Source organism: Protopterus annectens, chromosome 7.part1 (genome assembly GCF_019279795.1).
Source record: "Protopterus annectens isolate FY-2018-M chromosome 7.part1, PAN1.0, whole genome shotgun sequence".
NCBI classification, from domain to species: Eukaryota; Metazoa; Chordata; order Ceratodontiformes; family Protopteridae; genus Protopterus; species Protopterus annectens.
The window spans coordinates 341,910,255-341,930,670 of NC_056740.1; the positions used below are offsets into that span (position 1 = coordinate 341,910,255).

At 38.2% G+C, this 20,416-nt stretch overlaps 1 protein-coding gene across 1 annotated transcript in view; it reads right to left on the reverse strand.

Moving 5' to 3' along the window:
* The window catches only part of DNAH12 (dynein axonemal heavy chain 12), a 4,520,724-nt gene that overhangs the window by 314,382 nt on the left and 4,185,926 nt on the right, over positions 1-20,416 (reverse strand). Inside the window, exon 64 of the mRNA XM_044078497.1 lies at positions 17,462-17,695. Coding sequence (XP_043934432.1) covers positions 17,462-17,695 — 234 coding nt within the window. The remainder of the gene's footprint in view (positions 1-17,461; positions 17,696-20,416) is intronic.

The following is a 20,416-nucleotide window of genomic DNA, read 5'->3' on the forward strand; positions in this document are numbered from 1 at the left end:
ATCCCACTTCCATTTTTTATCTCTAGTCATTACTTCTATTATGGTTGGTTTGGACTTTGATTTCCATTTTCTAATAACTGCTTTTTTGACAGTCACCAGAATACAACTCAGCAAGGCCTTACTATATCTAACCAGTTCTGATTCTGTATAAATTCTACTACAACCACCCTGCTACAGGCCCCATGAAGATCTCAGTGTCCCTCCAACCTAACATCACTCTAAGTATTCAGCTGCTGTACCACCTTTATCTTTTATCTGACCGGTGAATACATTGTTATAAGAAACATTTAATTCTTTATCCTCACAGCTTCCCATCACAATTGGAGCCCCACAAGGCTCTATTCTGGGACCCCTCATCTTTTCCATTTTTATTAATGATCTGAAAACTTCCCTCCCACAATCCTCCTGCATTCAATATGCAGATGACTCGACACTTATCTGTGCAGCAGTTTCTTCTGCTGAGCTTCAGTCTAGTACCCAAAAAGTATTTACATCAGCTGAAAATTGGTTCCATCAGTACTGTCTCCTTCTTAACCCCAAAAAAACTAAATTATTACTGTTCACTCCAACACAGAAGTCCCCTCCTATCAACTTTACAATTGTATCTAACAATGGCACAATTATATCACCTGACTCTAACATTAAACTTCTAGGAGTCACAATTGATCATAATCTTAACTTCGACTCACACATCAACTTAACCATTAAATCAGTAAATAGAAAACTCGGCTTTCTCTATAGGCTCACACCTTCAGCCAGGACTACTATAGCACAAACACATCTGATCTCTACCCTTCTCTACGCCTCTCCTATTTTTACCAATCTATCAAAATCCAGTTTTAACAAACTGGCAACCTCATACAATAACATTGCTAGATTTGCCACAGGTACTCCATTTTGTACCCACCATTGCATAAATTTTAAACAACTAGGCTGGCTAGAATTAGAAAACAAGCTGCTACTTCAACAACTGACAATCATCTACAAGATCTTGTATCACCCCACAAATACTCCCATACTCAGTAACCTTATTACCCCTTATAAAAACACCTCACAACCCTTCGCTCAGCTAACAAGCTACTAGTCACCTCCAATAAATCACACAATAAATCTGGTGACTGCCTGTTTACTAACACTGTTGGTTTTAATTGGAACAAGCTTCCTTGTGAACTCACCTCACTGGTATCAACACCCCTCTTCAAGAAGCAACTAAAAACCTTCCTGAATTCCCATTGGCTATGCCCATGTACTAATCCTGACTGACACTTTTTTTTGGCCTCTTGCCTTATCACTGCTACAAAAGTACTACTATTATTCGTATACCTTTCTTCTCCTCTGGTTATACATTCTTACTTGTATAGATAGTTTGTCCAGAAAAAAAAAAAAAGTTATTTTTGTGATCTGTGATTACACTTTTACTCCTTTTTGCTTTAATGTATACCTGGTACAAATGAGTTAACATAGTCTGTCGTTTAGTTATTCCATTTTTGCGTGTTAATCTTCCACAGATGTAGCAATTACTTTTGTAATGGTGCCCTCCACATTTATGCAATGGTTCGAAATGATTTTACTGTATAAGCTTTTTATACTTGCTAAAGTATATAACTAGTAGTGGAGCTTTTCTCCCTGGGCCTCTACTGGAAATGGACATGTATCCAGTTAGATTAGCCTGGTCAACAAATGCAAAATAAAATAAAATAATAAATAAATAAATAAAAGTGCAGTCCAGGTCTGAACTGCCTGCAAACACAAACAGCTAAAGTTAACTTTGTGTGTGTGTCTATCTGTTTGAGCTAATATTCATTATCCCCTAGAGAGCATTCTGCTTTGGCTTGTAAGCAGCCCCCCTAAACACACACACTCGTCTTCCATTTCTCTTTTATTCCCTTCTGTTAGCAAATAGTATACATAACTGATCAAATACTGTGTGTTTTTTAATTTAAATTGAGACCACAGTAGCCTACTGATACAAGGTTATCCTGTTCTTCCACCTGAGAAATGGTTAAGAAATTACTTACAGCTTCAGAGCAGTCCTTGGTCAATTCTGATTGTTTCTTAAACACAAACTTGTCTTTGCTTGGATCTTGGCTCATCCCGTTTGCTTGGATCTTGGCTCATCCCATTTGCTTGGATCTTGGCTCATCCCATTTGCTTGAATCTTGGCTCATCTCGCTACGTTCCCCCTCACTACGCTCGGGCTCACTACGCTCCCCTGCCTGCCCCCATATGCCACCCACCCCCCCAATACCTGTAATTTAAACTTGACCAAGCCATACCCACCAGAGTTCAAACCACCACATCTGCTTAAGTAATTATAACTAACCCCTCCCATTACAAATTACTACCTATCTACAATACATTTGCACTCACACACAGTAGCAACTACCCAATAGAAACATACCCAGTAAACACCCCAAACATCTCATACATAACTTCTAACATTGAATATATGACATTATAATCAACCCCTCCTACTCCAAAACTTCCTACCACATTAACACAAACTATCCCTATTACCTTCTCAGGTACCCAAACCCATACTTTAAATTTTTACTAATATCTACTTAATCCCAAACTCACTCCCCATTATATCCTGAATAGTCATGTCTACCAAATCTCTTTCACTTCTAACTCAAATATTACTACTTATTACCCTATCTTACCTAACCTATCTCACCCAACCTCTCAGTGCAAATCACCCACTCCCATTTCATACAACTAACCCAATCTCCATGATGCACACATATTCCTCAACCTGCATATCACCCAGTCTCTACCCCTTCAATAATAGTATGCTCTTCACCTACAAACTCTTACCTAACCCCAAAAACTCTACTCACATCTATATTAGCCGCATCCCCATAAAGCCTACACCCTATAGATTACATACCAAGCAATTCAAATACCTCTTCTGCCATCTCATCTCTCTCCTTCTCTCCAATGACATTCACCCAAACCCTGGCCCTTCTCCCCCACACATCTCAACCTCCCAATCCCATCCTCCTCCCATAACTGGTAAACCCCTCCATTTCTCAGCTCTAAATGTTCAGAGCATGTGCAACAAAATTCCTAACTTCCATGCCTGGCTTCTCCATAACCAACCCAATATTCTGGCCGTCTCAGAAACCTGGCTCAAAGCCCATATAAAAGACTCTGAACTAACACCATTCCACTACTCCATAATTAGGAAAGATAGAACACATAAAAAAGGAGGGGGAGTCGCTCTCCTCTACTCATCATTTCACTTAGTTACCCCCTATACCAAACCTATTCTCAAATTTGGCAAGGCAGAACTAATTCCAACCCTACTTCATATAAACAAACAAACTTATATGCATAGTCTCCCTTTATATCTCTCCTGGAGACATGATCTCAACCCTTGAAGATATTCTCTCCTGGTTCTCTAACAACATCACTAATGAAACTATAATCCTGGGTGATGTTAATATTAACTGGTCAACAATTCAATCTCCTACAAACTCATTTAATATAAACTTGTGCAACTGCACTCAGCTTATCAACTCAACAACTATGCCTTCCAAGAACTTCCTTACTGGAAGCGCCCTGGACTGGATTCTAGTTTCTCGTCTACATTACATCTCTGATAGTGGCACTCTGCCTGACCCATTAGGCGACCACTTCCCCACTTTTGCCTACCGTCTTCCCTCCTCCATACAACTAACTCATACCTACACCTTCACTCACTGTCTAAAAAACTTTAATCCTAGCACATTCTCAAATGCACTAAAAAATTAACTGGAACCCACTAAAACCGTTCCCTTAGAAAATACTGTTACCTACTTTAACTCAACTTTCCTCAACTTGCTTGACTCCTTTGCTCCTCTGAAAACAAAACGCATAAGAAGCAATCCTGTACCTTGGCTAACCAAAAATACCTTACTAGCCATACAATTCTGGCATTAGGCCTGGAAATGATACTCCAAAAATAAAACTATCACCACCCTTAATGAATTTAAAACACTTTGCAACAAAGTAAAAAAAAGTATTATCTCAGACCGCAAAGTCTACTTCTCTACACTCCAAACCAACCATAACACCAACCCAAAAATATTCTGGCATGGAATCTCCTCCCTTCTCAACCCTGGCAAAAAAGAAAACCCTTGCCCTGATCCAGATGTCTCTGACTTGGACATAGCCACTGAATTTAACACTTTCTTTATCGATTTCGTAAGTAAACTTACATCATCCTTCACTTCCTATTTGGCTTCCCCACCCTTATTTCCACCTATCCCTCCCTCCCCTACCATCTCCTGCTCCCAACCTCCTCCTTTCTCCTTCAACCCCATCCCTACAGCCACCATAAAAAACTTGTACTAACATTGAAACTCGGCTCCAATGCCCCGATGATATACCCTCATATTTCTTAAAAGTTGCCGCAGAAGGCATAGCTCTTCCCATCCGCATTCTTATAAATCGATCTATTGCTGAATGTCAAGTTCCCCAGCTCTGGAAAAAGGCCTTTATTATTCCACTCCATAAAGGTGGTAGTAACAAACGTTCGACCTATCGCTATCTTATCCCCCATTTCTAAACTTCTCGAAAAATGCATCCATCTACAACTTCAACCTTACCTCATAAACAACCAACTTCTAACCCATACTCAACATGGTTTCAGACCCGGCCAGAGCACTACCACAGCTCTCCTTCTCCTTCCTAGAAACAGTTAATAAGGCCCATGACATTGGCCACATCATGTCCACTCTCCTCCTTGACCTCTCTAAGGCATTCAACATTATCTCTCATAACCTTCTTTTCACTAAAGTCTCCACATTAAATCTATCCCACTCCTCTATTAACTGCTTTACCAGTTACCTCTCAAACAGGCAACAAGCAGCCAGATGGAAAAAAAGCCACCTCTCTTTTTCTCAATACTCCCACATGTATCCCCTATGGTTCAATTTTAGGCCCCCTTCTGTTCAATATATTCATAAACGATTTCTACCAAGCCATCCCAAATGCCAACCTTGTCCAATATGTCGATGATTCAACAATAATCTGCTCCGCCTCTTCTATACGCACCCTAGTTAAATTAACCCAAGATGCCTTCTTCTCCACTGAGCAATGGATGATGGACAACCATCTAGCACTCAATGCTACTAAAACTAAACTCATGACATTTACTCCTTCCAAAACCACCACCCTAGTTAAAACCTCATTCTCAGTCACTAGTTAAAATAATATTCCACTCGAAATAGTTTCTAATGCTAAACTACTAGGAGTCCTGATCAATGACCAGCTAAAGTTTGATAATCATCTACAAGTAAATATCAAAAAAACACACAAAAATTAGGTATGCTTTACTGCCACAGCAGTTGCATATCTTCCTTGACTAGGCTCACCCTCACCAGCACTTATCCCTCCTATATGGTGCCTCTATCTTTACTAACCTGCAATCCTCCCTCAAGACTAAACTCTCCTCTTGCTATAATAAAATAAAATTTGCAACCAGCCATAGATCCACTTTCCATCACTGCACTGCCATACACCAAATGAATTGGCTTGAGCTGTCCAATTACCTCATCTATATTCAACTTGTCCAAGCACACAAACTTATTTTCACTCCCTCTCTCTGTCCCTCTCTTGCCACCACCTTTAAAATGCACCAACCAAATAGATTTGAGATCTAATTCCCAAAATCTAACTGAACTGCATAAACCTGCCTGTCCACCAGGCAAAAATCTAATGTCCTTCTCTCTAGCTACAGGGAATATTTAAAGTCTGCCAACTCATTACAATCCCAAAAAATATGTTCCCAATTACCTCTTTTGTCCTTATCACACCTCCAATAATTGCAAGCTACCTGAGGAAAAATTCTTTGGAGTCTGGTTGGGGTATAAAATGCCTATGCAAACAATTCCAAGCAAAGATTTTAAATTTTCTAGACTTTTGTTCCATACTTGGGAGCCATGCATACATCCTCCCATTGTTTCTTTGTGAACTGCTTATCCAGTCATTCTTCCCAATCCTTTCTAACCTCCTCTGATTGATTCTTGTAATTATCATGCAATATTCTATATGCCCTACTAATTATCCCTTTTTTAACAGTAGCTTCTGTTCTACATTCTGCTAAAGTGCTACCAGCATTGGTCTTTCACTTAGGATTCCCCTGTTTATTTATCTTTGCATATACTCTCTTATCAGTTGTTGATGAGGAAAACAATCTCTAGCCTGCAGTCCAAATGAATTATTGGCTTCTTCCCATTCTAATACCTTTCCCCCTCTAGTCATTTGCTCCCAGTACATTTATTCCTTTGCTATTTTTTCCAGTAAATTCCAAACCTCTCTTGCCTGTTTCTCTATGCCCCTAATTGCAGTCATTCACTATCAGCAGAATCTCCTTTTGCCATTCCCATGTTGGCTTAGTCCTTAGAATACTTTCTGCAAGTTTATGAATATTCTGTATGGTTATTGTTATTATCCATAAAAATCTCCAAATCCCAGTTTCTCCTTATTTCTTGAGCTTTCCCCATATTTCATTATCATCCCATTCCACTTTGAATTATAACTTCCTGCTTGTGCTATGTATAGGAACCATAAATGTGTAGCTCTGAAATATCCCTTCAAATCAGGTAATCCCAAACCACCCTGTTATATTGGAAGGATCAACTTATCTCACTTGACATTTGCCCTCTTCCCCTCCCAGATAAAAGCCTTCAACTCTTTATTAATTGCTATCCACAACTTCTCCACTAGTTGATAAAAACATGCCTGACCTGTGTATAAAACTAAAAGGAATAAATACATTTTCACAGCTTGTAACTTGCAATCCACATCCATAAAACAAAGGTTCCATTTCCTCAGTTTTTGTATTATCTTTTATTTAGTCTCTTAACACATATCCTTAGCTGACATAACAGAATCCTTTGGTGCAGTGGTAGCATTGTTGCCTCACAGCAAAAGGTTCTCTAGTTCAATTCTTGGCTGGAGTGTGGGGAGTGCCTTCTGTGTGGAGTCTGCATGTCCTCCCCGCAGTTGGGTGGGCCTTCGAAAGTCATGCATAAATGGGCATGCCTTCATTGAAGGTTGAACGTTGAGCTGGCACCTAGGCATTCGTGAAAATCTACTGCCAATCATTAGCGGACCAGAGTTCCGCTGTGGCGACCCCTAACCGGGAAAAGCCGAAAGACAAACAACAACAACTCTTTAAGTATTTCATTTTATTATGCCCCCATAAATATGGGTATTGCTGAACCAATTCATGTGTAGGTGCATAGTTTACAGCTATTGCCTTTGTTTTATTCTAATTAATTTTGTACCCAAAAAAGAATAGAAACTGTCTCAGAATGTTCTACAGCACTGAAATGTCCTTTTCCTGGTTTTATCAGGTACAAAACAATATCATTTGCAAATAAAGCCAAATTTTCTTGATTACCATACCAGTTATATCCTTGAATTTCTGAGTCCCTTATTTTCTTTGCCAATGATTCTAAATATAAAGTAAATAACAACAGAAGGAGGAAACTTATGTGGAATAAGGTGAAGTCCCAAGACTGTAAAAACTCCCTTATCAGCCTCAAAAAAAGTTGAGATCATCAAATCCTCTAAAGCTAGCTATGAAAACAGAATTGCATCAGATAGTAAAGACAACCTCAAGGTCTTCTATAGTTATGTAAAGAATCTCCACGGCAATACCCAGATTTTCTCTGAGCTACTGCACAATGGTACCTCCTATACCGAGCCAACAGATATTGGCAATATACTGGCAGACAGATTCAGTGCTGACTTTGCCGCCCCCGAAGGACCAATCACAATACCAGTAGATTGCCAGGCACCCAGTATTACTGCTGCACAGGTTGAAAGAGCACTGTCCAATGCCAAGAATACAGCTTCTATTGGACCTGACAATATCCCTGGCTGTGTTCTACATGAACTACAGAGTGAAATGGCACCTCACCTGTGTGCCCTGTTCAATCACAGCCTCAGGTCAGGCTTTGTCCCTACTGAATGGCACACTGCTACAGTCATCCCGCTCCACAAAGGAGGAGCGACTACAGGCCCTGGGAACTATCGCCCCATTAGCCTGACGAGTCTGATATGCAAAGCTATGGAGCGCATCATCATGGACCTAATAAACAAGGATATAGGGAATCTCCAAACTCTGGATCCTACACAGTTTGGTTTCGTGAAGGGTAGATTATGCCTGCTCAACTTGGTCAATTTCTTTTAGTCAGTTACCAGAGCTGTGGATGAAGGAAATATGATTCATACGGCCTACCTTGATCTGACCAAGGTCTTTGATACCATTCCCCACTCAGGAATCATAGAAAAGCTCACTAAGCTAGGCATCAACCCCTATATCACTAGGTGGGTTGCAAACTGGCTCACAGATAGAACCCACAGTGTGAAAGTAGCTGACTCCAAGTCAGACTGCTGACCAGTCACGAGTGGAGTCCCACAGGGTTCAGTCCTGGGTGCTCTCCTGTTTGGTATCTACTTCTCTGAAGTCCAGGCCAACACAAAGGGACTCTGGCTGACAACATTCGTAGGCGATTGGAAGTTGGGAGCTATTATTAACTCCCCAAGTGATGTTGGCATACTACAGAAATGCCTCACTGAGACCAACAACTGGTGTCAGAACCATGGCCTTAAGCTCAATACCAAAAAATGTGTCATCATCCCCCTTGGGAAAAACCTGTTTCCCTTGAATGACCACATCAATAGTAGTCCACTGAACACAGAAAGCGTTACATGAGATCTGGGAACACAGGTTGAAAGCAACCTCTCTTTTGACCACCACACTGCCACTGTGGTCAGAAAGTCCTTCTATGTGGCACATCTCATTACTAACGGTTTTGCATCCAGAAAGAAAGAGGTCATTGTCTCCTTGTACTCTTCCTTCATTAGGCCAATCATTGAGTACAATGCCCCATTTGGCATGTACCTCACCAGACACCTGCAACAACTGGAGAGGCCACAAAAGTACCTCACAAAGAGGATCCTAGGCCTTAAACACTTGTACTATAGGAACAGACTCAAAAACTCCAACTATTCTCCATCTCATATCGCCTACTTAGAGGCGATCTCTGCTTGACTTACAAAGCAATGTCTGACCCAGCTCTGTTAGAAATGCTACATCTAAAGAAATCCCAATTCCTCCGCACAACACACTCCAGGACCTCAACCTCATAACCACAATCAACAGAACATGCTGAAGGGACAGGTTCATAACCCAGAGACTGCCCATGCTATGGAATAAACTTCCCATACATGTCAAGCAGAGCACCTCACTGGCCCTCTTCAACAGAAATCTTGATGAGTGGATGGGAAATAGAAAATTCACCCCGGGGATCTCTTCAGTGGCTTTACTTGACAGAGGCACTGGGAACTAAGGTTGGGTGGCATGATGCCAGGGTAATCTTATGGGTTAAGCTTGTAAAGGCTCCAGGGCCATTAGCCTAGTACACACCTATGAACCTATGAACCTATGAAAAGGGGACACATCTGTCTGGTTCCTCTGTTCAAGCAGAACTTATCAGTGAGGAACCCTTGACTGTATTTTTCACCTCCAATTGCTCATATATCCTCTTAAGTAACCTTATTATTTTGCCAGGCAATGCAAATGCTTCCATTGCCCTGCTCATAAAATCCAGGCTTACTCTATCAAATGCTTTCTCTGCAGCAAGACCCATCAAATACAGTGGTGTTTTCTGACATTCAGTATCCCTTTGAATCATCATAGTTCTATTAATGCTGTCAAATGTGTGCCTCTCCTCCAAAAAAGACTTTGATCTATGCCCTTCAATTTTGGCAATACCTTTGCCATTGTTTTAGCTAGTACAGACAAAAAGACTTTTCATGGTTTAATATTTAAATGGGTCTACATGAAGCTGTGTCTGATGAATCTTTACCATCTTTAGGTACTACAGCCACCACAGCTTTCTTCCAAGATGTTGGTGTCTCCCCTCCTTTTACAATACTGTTAATAACCTACTAGATTTTTATCACTTTCTTTCCTCCTAACTTCCAGACTTCCACAGGAATACCATCTCTTCCTGGAGACTTTCCTGCAGATTATTATACATCACCATTTTAACTCATATCCTCCTATCTTAACTGCTAACTGCTGAGCCTTATCTATCTCTAGCCTTGGCATACTTAAGTCTTCCGTAAATATTTCCATTTTTGTTCTTTCTTGATTTCTACATTTCTATGTTTTATACAAATTTTCATAAAGTGTCCAAATATCTCATACCTCTGTAGGATATATGTTTATTTTTCTTGTTACAAGCTGTTTTTGTGCTCTTGAGTTATTATCAGAAATAGTTGCTTAACAGCACTCTTTCTAAACTCATGCATATTATCCAGTTACTCTATTTTTTTCTTTAGCACTCTGCAGTTGTGCCTCTTGGCCCTCTTCCTGTTCTATGAGATTCCCCTTATTCTGCAATATTTTAACCTTTGTCACCCCTCTAAATAATTCTTATTTCTTCTTAACCATATCTCATTTTATTTTACTTCTACCTTATTTTCAAAGTCCATTTTTATTTCATCCCACTCACTAGCTATACCTTCTGAAGAAACTTCTATCTTCCCTAATATCTCTTAAATCATTTCCACTATCCTTTCCTTAAATTCAAGGTAGATGAAAAAGTGCCAGTGTCTCATTTTTACTTCATTACTCTACATTTTTATCTTAGTTTTTATTGGCGCATGATCTGAAATAGTTATTGTATGTATGACAAAGCTTTCAATTAAATGCACATATTCCTGTGAAATATAACTTCAGTCTAGTCTAGCCCAGTTATTGTACCCTGGAGAATATGTAAATTCTCTCAGAGTTCCTACTACTGAATTCACATCTTCCATACCAAATATTTTCAGAAATTTCTTCAGAAATCTACCCTCTTTTGTTGTGCCTTCATTCTGGGCACCCCAGATACATCCTCACTGTTGCGAATTAAGTTCCACTCTGGACCTAGAGGTAATATTCCCTGCTGGGAACTGATTATTTTTCCCAAAATGTTCTTAAGCTCCGTAACAGCAACTTTTAGAGAAATATAAATACATGCCAGTGTAATCCTCCTCCCTTGCCAACAGCCCTTTACTACCACAAATTAACATTATTATATTTTTTTCTCTTCTTTCACTATTGGAGCTCCTCTAGCAATTAGCAAAATCACTCCTCTTTTTCTTTGTCCCTGATATTCTGCTTAATATCCATCCTGAAACCCTTACTTTATCAAATTTACGCTCATTTCTTTCTAAATGTGTCTCATGTAGCACTATTTTCATTTTGCATTTCTTACTATAATTCAATACTGCTACCTTTACATCTATATCTGTAAGACCATTTACATTCCAAGATAATATGGATAGTGTAGTCATTATGATAAGAAGTTAGTGTTGCTACCTATTATATATGACAGCTTTTTTTAAATGTGTATTTCCAACTCGTGTTCATGCACACACTAATATTTAGCAGGCTGATCTTTTATATAGTTTTATATAGTTGTTTCTTGCCATCTCAATTTGGACCTATGTCACATTTTCAGGACTTTTTGTTTTAACGAAAACCCTTAAGCAAAAAAAAATAATTCTCAGAGCACTTCCATATCCTATTGAGTTAGAAGAAACATACAAAACTATGTACATCTCCAAAAATGAAGTTTATCTCTCCAGATAGGAATAATTGCCCTTAATTGACAGATGTATCCACAGGTATTATCTAACCTAAAATTAAGGTTATCCTTGAAAATGCCCATGATACAGCCTGTTCTCTGACTTACACTGATTGGTGTCTGTTTTTTTTTCTCTCATCTATATTCTCCTTCCATATGTGGAAAAGAGCTTGTGTGCTTTTAGAAGACATTAGGTTTTAGCCATAAAAAGTGCACTTGCTATCTTTAAACCTAAATTATACACTGATCTATTACATGCATTAAAGTATTAAGGTTGCTAGGGAAGCTGCTATCTCCTATTCACTTCCAATAATTTCAGACTTTATTTTTCACTGAACTGCTTGCCTTTGTACCTTTAAATTTTGCATTTCCCTCAGCAAAGAATGCTTATCACTCTCAAGGTTAATTGCTTGCACCTTAGACAGCGTGTCCATTCAAACTGTCAGCAATGAGAAAAAGCAGCTAACAACTCTGTAGATGCATGAAGGAATCATTCTCATTTTCATGCAGAACAGAATGGAATGTACAACTGCCTTCAGCAGCAGCCATCTTGACTCCCACTGAACATTTGCTAAAGGAAAAAAACAAATTAATATAATTGTATATGCAAGAAATTTAGTATTTCTCAAGGCTTTCATAATTTCGTCTTATTTTCAAAGTATTTGCTTAAAGAAAATGGTTCCTTACTGAAATGTTGTCACTCAAAATGCCAAGTGATGAAAAGCCAAAAAGAAAAGCCCAAAAACACGGGAGAAAAGCAAGCCCCCCCCCCACACCATCCAAACTTCAACTTCAAGATCACCGTACCTTGGAGAAAAGGGAACATTCCAAGAAATGATATCTCTAAGTATATATATATATATATATATATATATATATATATATATATATATATATATATATATGTGTGTGTGTGTGTGTGTGTGAGTTTGGTCTTTTGGCCATTTAGTCTCCATTTTTCAGGACTTGCTGTAGCAGATCCAGACATTTCAAATGCTTACCACAGAAAACACTTGTTTCTAGATTAAGACAATTAAACCAAGCATTCACCTTTGCAAAACTAAGAGAATACATACCCATTTCAACTCTACATATAATAAGTGAACTTTATACCCTACATGCACCACAGCAGCCCAAGATTACAGCACATTAACTTAAACTTGTTTTTGTCCAGCCTTTCTTCCTATTTTACATCATAAAGTCTATATTTCTTACAACTAGAAAACAATTATTATTTACATGAATATCTTTATCACATACAACAATCTCTGAAAATACTCACCCCACCCCCACATTTAAAATATCCACTGACTACATATTACACAAAACTGTTTTACTATATAGCATGCAGTTTATATCATGAAACATTTTATACAAATACTATTAAGACAAAAATTGTTTTACTTACAGTTATTTTTCTCTTTTCATGTCCTTCTAAATATTAATGACATAAAGTGGGGGTATGTACTTTACTTTCCATCACAACTTTAATAAAGTCAACAAAAGTCCAATCCTTCTCAGCCACCTCTTCTTGCAAATACATTTTGTCATGAATGTGATTGATGTTTTATAATTTCACATCTATTCACTAATTTCAGGGTTGCTGATCATCTTCTTGTTCATCTCCCAACACCAGACTCTGGTATAAGTCTAAGGTACTTCTGATTCCTCTAGTCATCTCCTGTTCCTTTTTCCTGTCTCTCAAGCATTTTCCACTGGAACATTGGAAAAGGTTTCACTGGCAAAGTCTCTGTATGAGCTTTATTGTCAGAAGAACAAGAAGCAGTCCCCTTCTGCTTGCTAGCTCACTTTTTGTTGGATAAACTTTTGCATTTCCTCCTTAGCCTGTTCTGCATCAAAAATGTATTTTGACCTCTAGGAAAGAATATTCTGAAGGTAGCTAGATTCAGCAGCTTTAATCTCACACCTGCCTCTTGACATTCCACTATTGCTGGGATAAATTTGCTTATTTCTGCCTGGTGTATAGTATATAATCATTTTCCACAAACATTCTGCCATCTCCAATTTTTAATAAATTTCCCTTCTGTCACAGTTTTGTCAGGATCAGCTGTTTCTGTTGGTATGACTGCACCTTACTAATCCAGGTTTTGTTTGTTTTCTTGTGGCCAGGTTTGGAGCATGCACGTGATGTGTTCTTTCAATTAACACATCCTACTGTGAAATACCAGTCCAGCTGCTTATTTATATTTTCATAAAATTAATGCAGTCTGCTCCTTCCAGTTTCTGTGGTACAGTAGAAAATATCAGCTTTTCTTTTTGCGCTGTCTTCTAACTCTACCATTTTTTGAAACAGCTCTTCTTGAGAACTCTCATACTCAGCCAGTTTTTTCTTCATTTCAAGCTCTGATTTTTGTTGTTTTATCAGTTCATCTGAATGGCTGGTTAAGCTTTGTCTATTTTTCCAGCATTTTGATATTTAAGTTAACAAACCCCTTCAGTGTTTTGTTCATTTTAATCACCTCTAAGTACATTTGATTTTTTTTCATCTAAATTATTGGAAGCCATCTCTTGTACCAAAGCTGAAGTTTGAACTGCTTTTTGCTGAACAGCAGCAAGATTCTTCTAGTCAGGGTTTTCTCTTCAGCTTTCTAGATGATTTTCTTTCAAGTTCTCTAAATTTCTTCTTTGCTGTCATCCAGGCAGTGTACTTACTAGCCAGTAGCTGAATTTTACTCAGGCTGGCAGAATTACTAGTTATTATTTCTCTCTCATTATTTATACTGGGATAACTGAAATTAAACTATGTAGCCATCTTGGAAGTTCTTATACTGCACAGTTTTTATCTGTAATTTAATTGCTTTGTTTAACAAGTTATGCCTGCTAGGGTACAGATGCCTTTTTAAAATATTAACCAGGAAGCACTGTATCGTTTTATAATTTTCTCAGAATCACACGCAATTGCACTCAAGGAGCTTCAAGGGAATTTTTTTTTACCAAAATGAAAGGCACATTTGACTCTTTACAAGCTGCTAATTAATTTGCACTAGTACTATAGTACATTTGTGTCAGACTCACTAGTTCAGTATCACTCAGTGACTATTTCAACTACATTTTATTGTGATAAATATGGGATCTTATTCTATGGGGTATTTTACATTATTTTTGTCCACAAAGGTGAATCTCACAGATGACTGTGGATTGACATTTTAGAAAGAAATGAAAATTACAGCGTAATGACTCATGACGGTAGGCACCAAGTTAAACATTACAACAATCCGTGCCAAAAATAATGAAATCTAACAAAATTATGACCAGCATTTTCTTTAGTAAGCATTCACTCATAAATATGTCAGTTGTTAACAGTTTGGCACATTGCACACAGTTTATGCAACCCTCCACTTGAAAGTTTGCATTGTAATTGTGTAGGTGTATTAATAACTACAAAGTAGCATCAAATCACTTTATGATGACACTTCTTACGAGTGTGGTACACTTTGTGACAATAAGAGGTACTGCCAACTATGCTAGAAGTAGGGCAGTAGATGTGTAACATATGCCAGTACAGCTAGCTGGAATTTTGTAAAGAATTATATATCATTTGAATATCAAACTGATTTGTACAGATGCTTGTGTTGAAAATGTATTTGTAAAGTTGCTTGTGTTAAAAATGTGTGCCCTGCTGGAAAGAAAAGAAATGTACATGCATTATTGTAACTGTTTAAAGGTATATGTTTTAACAGAGGATACTGGAAGAGAAGAGGTTAAGCTCAGCCCCAGCTAACTCTGGAAAATAGTTGAAATTAAATTAGGCCATAAAGATTGCATCTTACAGTTCTGATTGCAGCCAGAGATGAAATGTCTGTGAGAAGCCTGGCATAGTAGCTCTGCAGGAGGAGTAGAAGTATTAAAATTATTTCATGACTTCCAGGAGTTGCAGCAGACCTGAGCAAATCTCTATCTGTGTTTATGGTAACACATAGGTGCTAAAATCCTGGCAGCTTCTAGTTTTGAGGATAGTGTGGAAAACAGAGTCAGATGACCAGATGTGATGTCATTTTGTAAGCAATCCCAGAAATAATATTTAGATATTATATTGAGTAAGTGTCTCAGAGTAAGTGACCAGGGACAGTAAATCTATAAATCAGTTTGGAAAATATAGTGAAACTAGTTAAGTATTGTTTTTCTGTAACTGTGTGAATTTTTCCAGCTGTGTTATTTTTAATATTTCATTTGATTGACACTCTGTTGTTTACTGTAAATAGATATTTAGTATTTTTACATTCTTCTATTATTAAATATATTTAAACTTCTCATTGTGGCCAGCCTTTTAGAAAATATTTAAGTTTTGAGAACATTTGCATACATTTATTTGATGATAACTCTGGCCACTCCTGAAAGCCTGGCTGTTTAGTCAACATCACCATTTGTATTAATATTAACTTCACTCAGAATAATTGGATACCCTTTTAAGAACCTTATAGTAACTGACTGGTGGAAGTGAATCTACCTTACAATATTACATTTCAAAGAGTGTTCTAGCATTGGTTTCACAGAGAGAGTGGTGGTGGATTTGGTTTGGACACTCGCATGAGGACTTAAATCTATAGCTGTACCAGCGGGGAACCTTACTGGGGAACCTGGGGAGAGAAACCCAGACACTGAGCTGAGTGTATTCCCTGTGTGCTCTTAAGAGAAATTCTGCATGATGCAGAGAGGCCTGCATCTGGAAATACTGAGTGTATCCATTTGTATTCCAAGTGAACATCTTTCTCTAGTGTCAGTGGCGAGGACTGAGGCTCCTTGATTTTTGGCCCAGAGTGGGGATGCCACACACTTCACGAAATGAGATATGAAAATGACTATGATGAATATTTGGCCTCATACAATTCAAAGTTGCCAGTTATGAGCAAACATTCATTTTAATAAGCAGGTACTCCATATTAGTTTTCAGCAGTATCTTACAGCAAAGTACTTTCTTCAAACCTTGCCATGTATATGACAGTTGCCACTTTTTAGGTACAATCCCTAATGTCTTTTTAGACCCAGAAAAGTTCTTGAAAGCAGTAATTGCCAAGTCATTATTTGGTATGGAACAGTCCAAGTATCATGCCTGATTCATGATATGGGATTATAAGATAATCATGTTGAAAGACAAAGATAACTACCAATCCTATGAGTCTTCATTTAATCTTTGGCAGTTTTCAGTAGCAGCATCATTAATTACTCCTATGCATATGTTTGACCATATAAAATACAACAGCAAAGTGAAATTCTAAAACAAAACAGTGAAATCTGAAAGTCACTGAAACTGTCTCAAAGCATTTTTGGGTAGGGGACTTTGTCCTTACACCCCAACATGTCTTCGCTATCATCTAACATCCTTATATATATGCTCTGAGACTACTGCATGTTGGAGTAAGGGGAATTCTGTGAAATGTGTATACAAAACATCTGATCAAACTTCAGGGTTCAATCTTATGAATGTGAAACACAAGTGCATTGAACATCTGCCATGTTCCTATTTTCAACACTGTGATTATTAATTTACAACACAGTCATTTCTACAAACTATCTCACAAATAAAAACAGTATTTTCATGCACAGGCCACCAAGTTTTTTTATCACCTTAATGACAATTTTTTACCTGTAGTCTGAAATCATTTTTGCAGGATCACATAGCTGCTATACCTTGAAAATATTTCAGACTGCCTCAGCAGCAGCCATATGTTTTATACTGGTTATTTTAGTCTGAAATACAAACTAGCAATAGACCTACTTAGACAAAGTATGTGTTACCTCTTTGTAGATATAAATCATGCAGCATTTTTATACAAATTGGATTTAATGGTTGTATTATTTACCTTGATGAATTCAATGTAGTCCTCATATTCACCTTTTGGAGGTGCATAGTAATTCCCACTGGGTGAAAACAGATAACGTGGCTGTTCAACAACATCTCGGTTATAGAAATCTGCCAGTATTGTCATTAGAAGGCGCCTGTCCCAATCGTCTGTCACTCGGCCTCCATAATTACACTCACCAGTCAGGTAACTGACAGCTTCAAAGGGAACATGATCATAGTCATTGATAAACAGCTAGAAAAAGGAACACAGGCACTAATGAATTAGATATTTCTTTCATTTCATGAATAAATATAATTACATTACAGATAATGTCATGTTACAGCAAGACTAAACTAATCTTTAGAAAGACATCTGAATGACAAGTATGTGCAATATTTTAATGACTGTTTATAACACTTCATTTATTGCCCAAAATGCTTGATTAACTTATATGAAAAGGTTAAAATACTTATCAGAAAGGAAAAATACCTGATAAGTTTGGGTTATGAATACTTCCTCAGTCTCATTCAAAATATTAATGGTTGGTAAAATTATTCACTGAAGACAATGTGGGAGCAGCATATGTAAATGGAGACATTCTTGAGGCAATCACTAGAGGCAATAACTAGTCTAATGGAATGAGTTTTGCCTGCAACACTTGTGAATGGGTGGTAGTTGACTGATAGTGAAGGGCAAGGCAAATGGCTACCCATCTCAAAAATAAATTCTTGTAACGGCATGGTCTATACTACCAGAAGTAAAGAAGACAGCCATTACCTGAGTTGCTTGTGCATTTCTATGGTATGAATGAGGATAAGTATGTGATAAGACAGCATCTGACTTGTTCCCCTGGAGAGAGGTAATTTATGTTATTCTTCATGAATGTCTGAAGTTATACACAGGAGAAACTAAACATGCAATTAGAAAAAAGAATAATGAAAGAATTAAATGAATAACAAGACTAATTGCAAGACATTGTATAGATGGACATTCAATAGAACAGCTAAGGTTTATGGAGCTATTACAACATTCACGCCATTTACCAGTGGATTCAAAGCAATAGTTGTCATATAAAGAAAGTTATATAATACTAAGATACCAAAGTTACCATTCCTAGGGTTTGAACATTAGATTTCTCAGCCTGTTTGCTAAGAAATTAATATAGTCTATGCTAAATGTTAATATCATTTTAAATGAAGATTATGTTCAATGTAACTAATTATTCTGTTGTATTCTGTTTATTTCCTTGAATACTCTAGGGCCGAGATACCAGAGACTTTTAATCTACTAATAAAAGACAGGCTCTAGACAGGCAATCATTTTCTTTAAATTCTTTCATCAAGTTTGTGGTGATATATTATTGTACTATAAACACTATCCTTGTGAAAGACTACTACTTTGACAGGTGGAGGTAAAAAACACCAAGGAAAGCATTTTCCAGGAGATAAACATCAATGCTGCTGTGCCAGAAGGCTCAAACAGGGAGCAGGCAAGTCCCTCATCATGAAATACAGGTTCTACAGAAGGGAATAGTTTATCAACAGAGGATGGAGATGTAACACATGTTTATGAATTGATTGTGTCATTCTGTTCGCTACAAGGTCAGCTAAATATCCATCCAACCTAACATTTTCTAAGTCTCTTGTCCCGGCAACAGTCACAGTGACACCAAGCTAAGCCCAGGAGACCAGACTTCCCAATCCACAGCAACAGTCTCCAGATCATCCAGTGAGATCAACAGGTGTTGCCAGCCAAGCTGATGGGTACAGTTCTCTTTGATATATACTTGGTAGTCAATAGCCACAAAATTGAAGTCAACTGCTCGAAAGCACACTTTTCTTCACCATGTGTACTGATTCACCATACATATTCACCGATAGTGTTCGCATAAGCATAGAAGCTTGTAGGTGAATCCTTTCATATACAGAAAATGTTTTGTTCTTACATAAGGCAGATTTCAGGCATTTATTTTTTATTTCACTTTGTTAACCAGAATGCTCCAATGGAGCAAGTTGCTAATTTTCAGCACAGGCCTGGGGAGAAAAGCTCTGAAAAGCACAGTTGGGTAAGTAAACTTATAACAGTAGATGTGCAAATAGATCATTGTTGCAGTAGTCTAAGTTATATAGGACATATTCTGCCGAATATCAGATGTCTTAGCCAGTATCCAAAGCTTCAGGGTGTCTTCCACGTGCACATACTTCACAGGAGGCACAAAATCATGTCAGTAGAAAAGATGATGTATGGGCACTAAAAATCTGAGCTTTCTTGCCTCTCAGAGAGGTAGGCTAGAGCCCTAAAATACCAGGTTATGCTTGGGCCTTTCTGATGTACTGGTTGAGTTTGCTTAGGTTCAAGACCAGCTTGAGATCCTTGTTTTTCTTTGGAACCAAAAAGAACCTGAAATAGTTAACTGACCGTCTCTGATCCAGTGGGACCTCTTTGATGACTCTCTTTTGAAGAAAAGAGAGCATTTCTCTTCAGGATACTTCACAGTGATGGAGCAGTACATCTGGGAGTCGCCATTCTGGAATGAGAGGAGTATGAGAAAAGGGGATGTAATAGCCTCGATATTATCTCCCTGACCCAAGAATCCTGTGGGATGGCCATCCACACCAGCAGGCAGAGAGAGAAGGTGACTCCCTACTGCCAAAGGAGGAGAACAATTGGGCAGCCTTCAAGGGACTGTTAGGCTACCTATAAAAGAAGTGCCCCTGGTATCCTGGTGCTGATGATCTCTACAACTCCCTGTCCGTGTCCATTAAAGGGGGCCACCTTTGCCATCTGTCAGAGGTGAACTCAACGGGCTGGTGGCAGGATTTTTCAAAACATGGAGAACTGGACCCTTTTCATTATCATCATCAGCCACTTTTTTCCATTTTTTTCTACATGGGGCGGGGGTATCGTGCTACCTGTTGCCATCTCTCTCGATTCAATGTCACACTCCTGCCTTCTTTGACACTTATGGCTGAT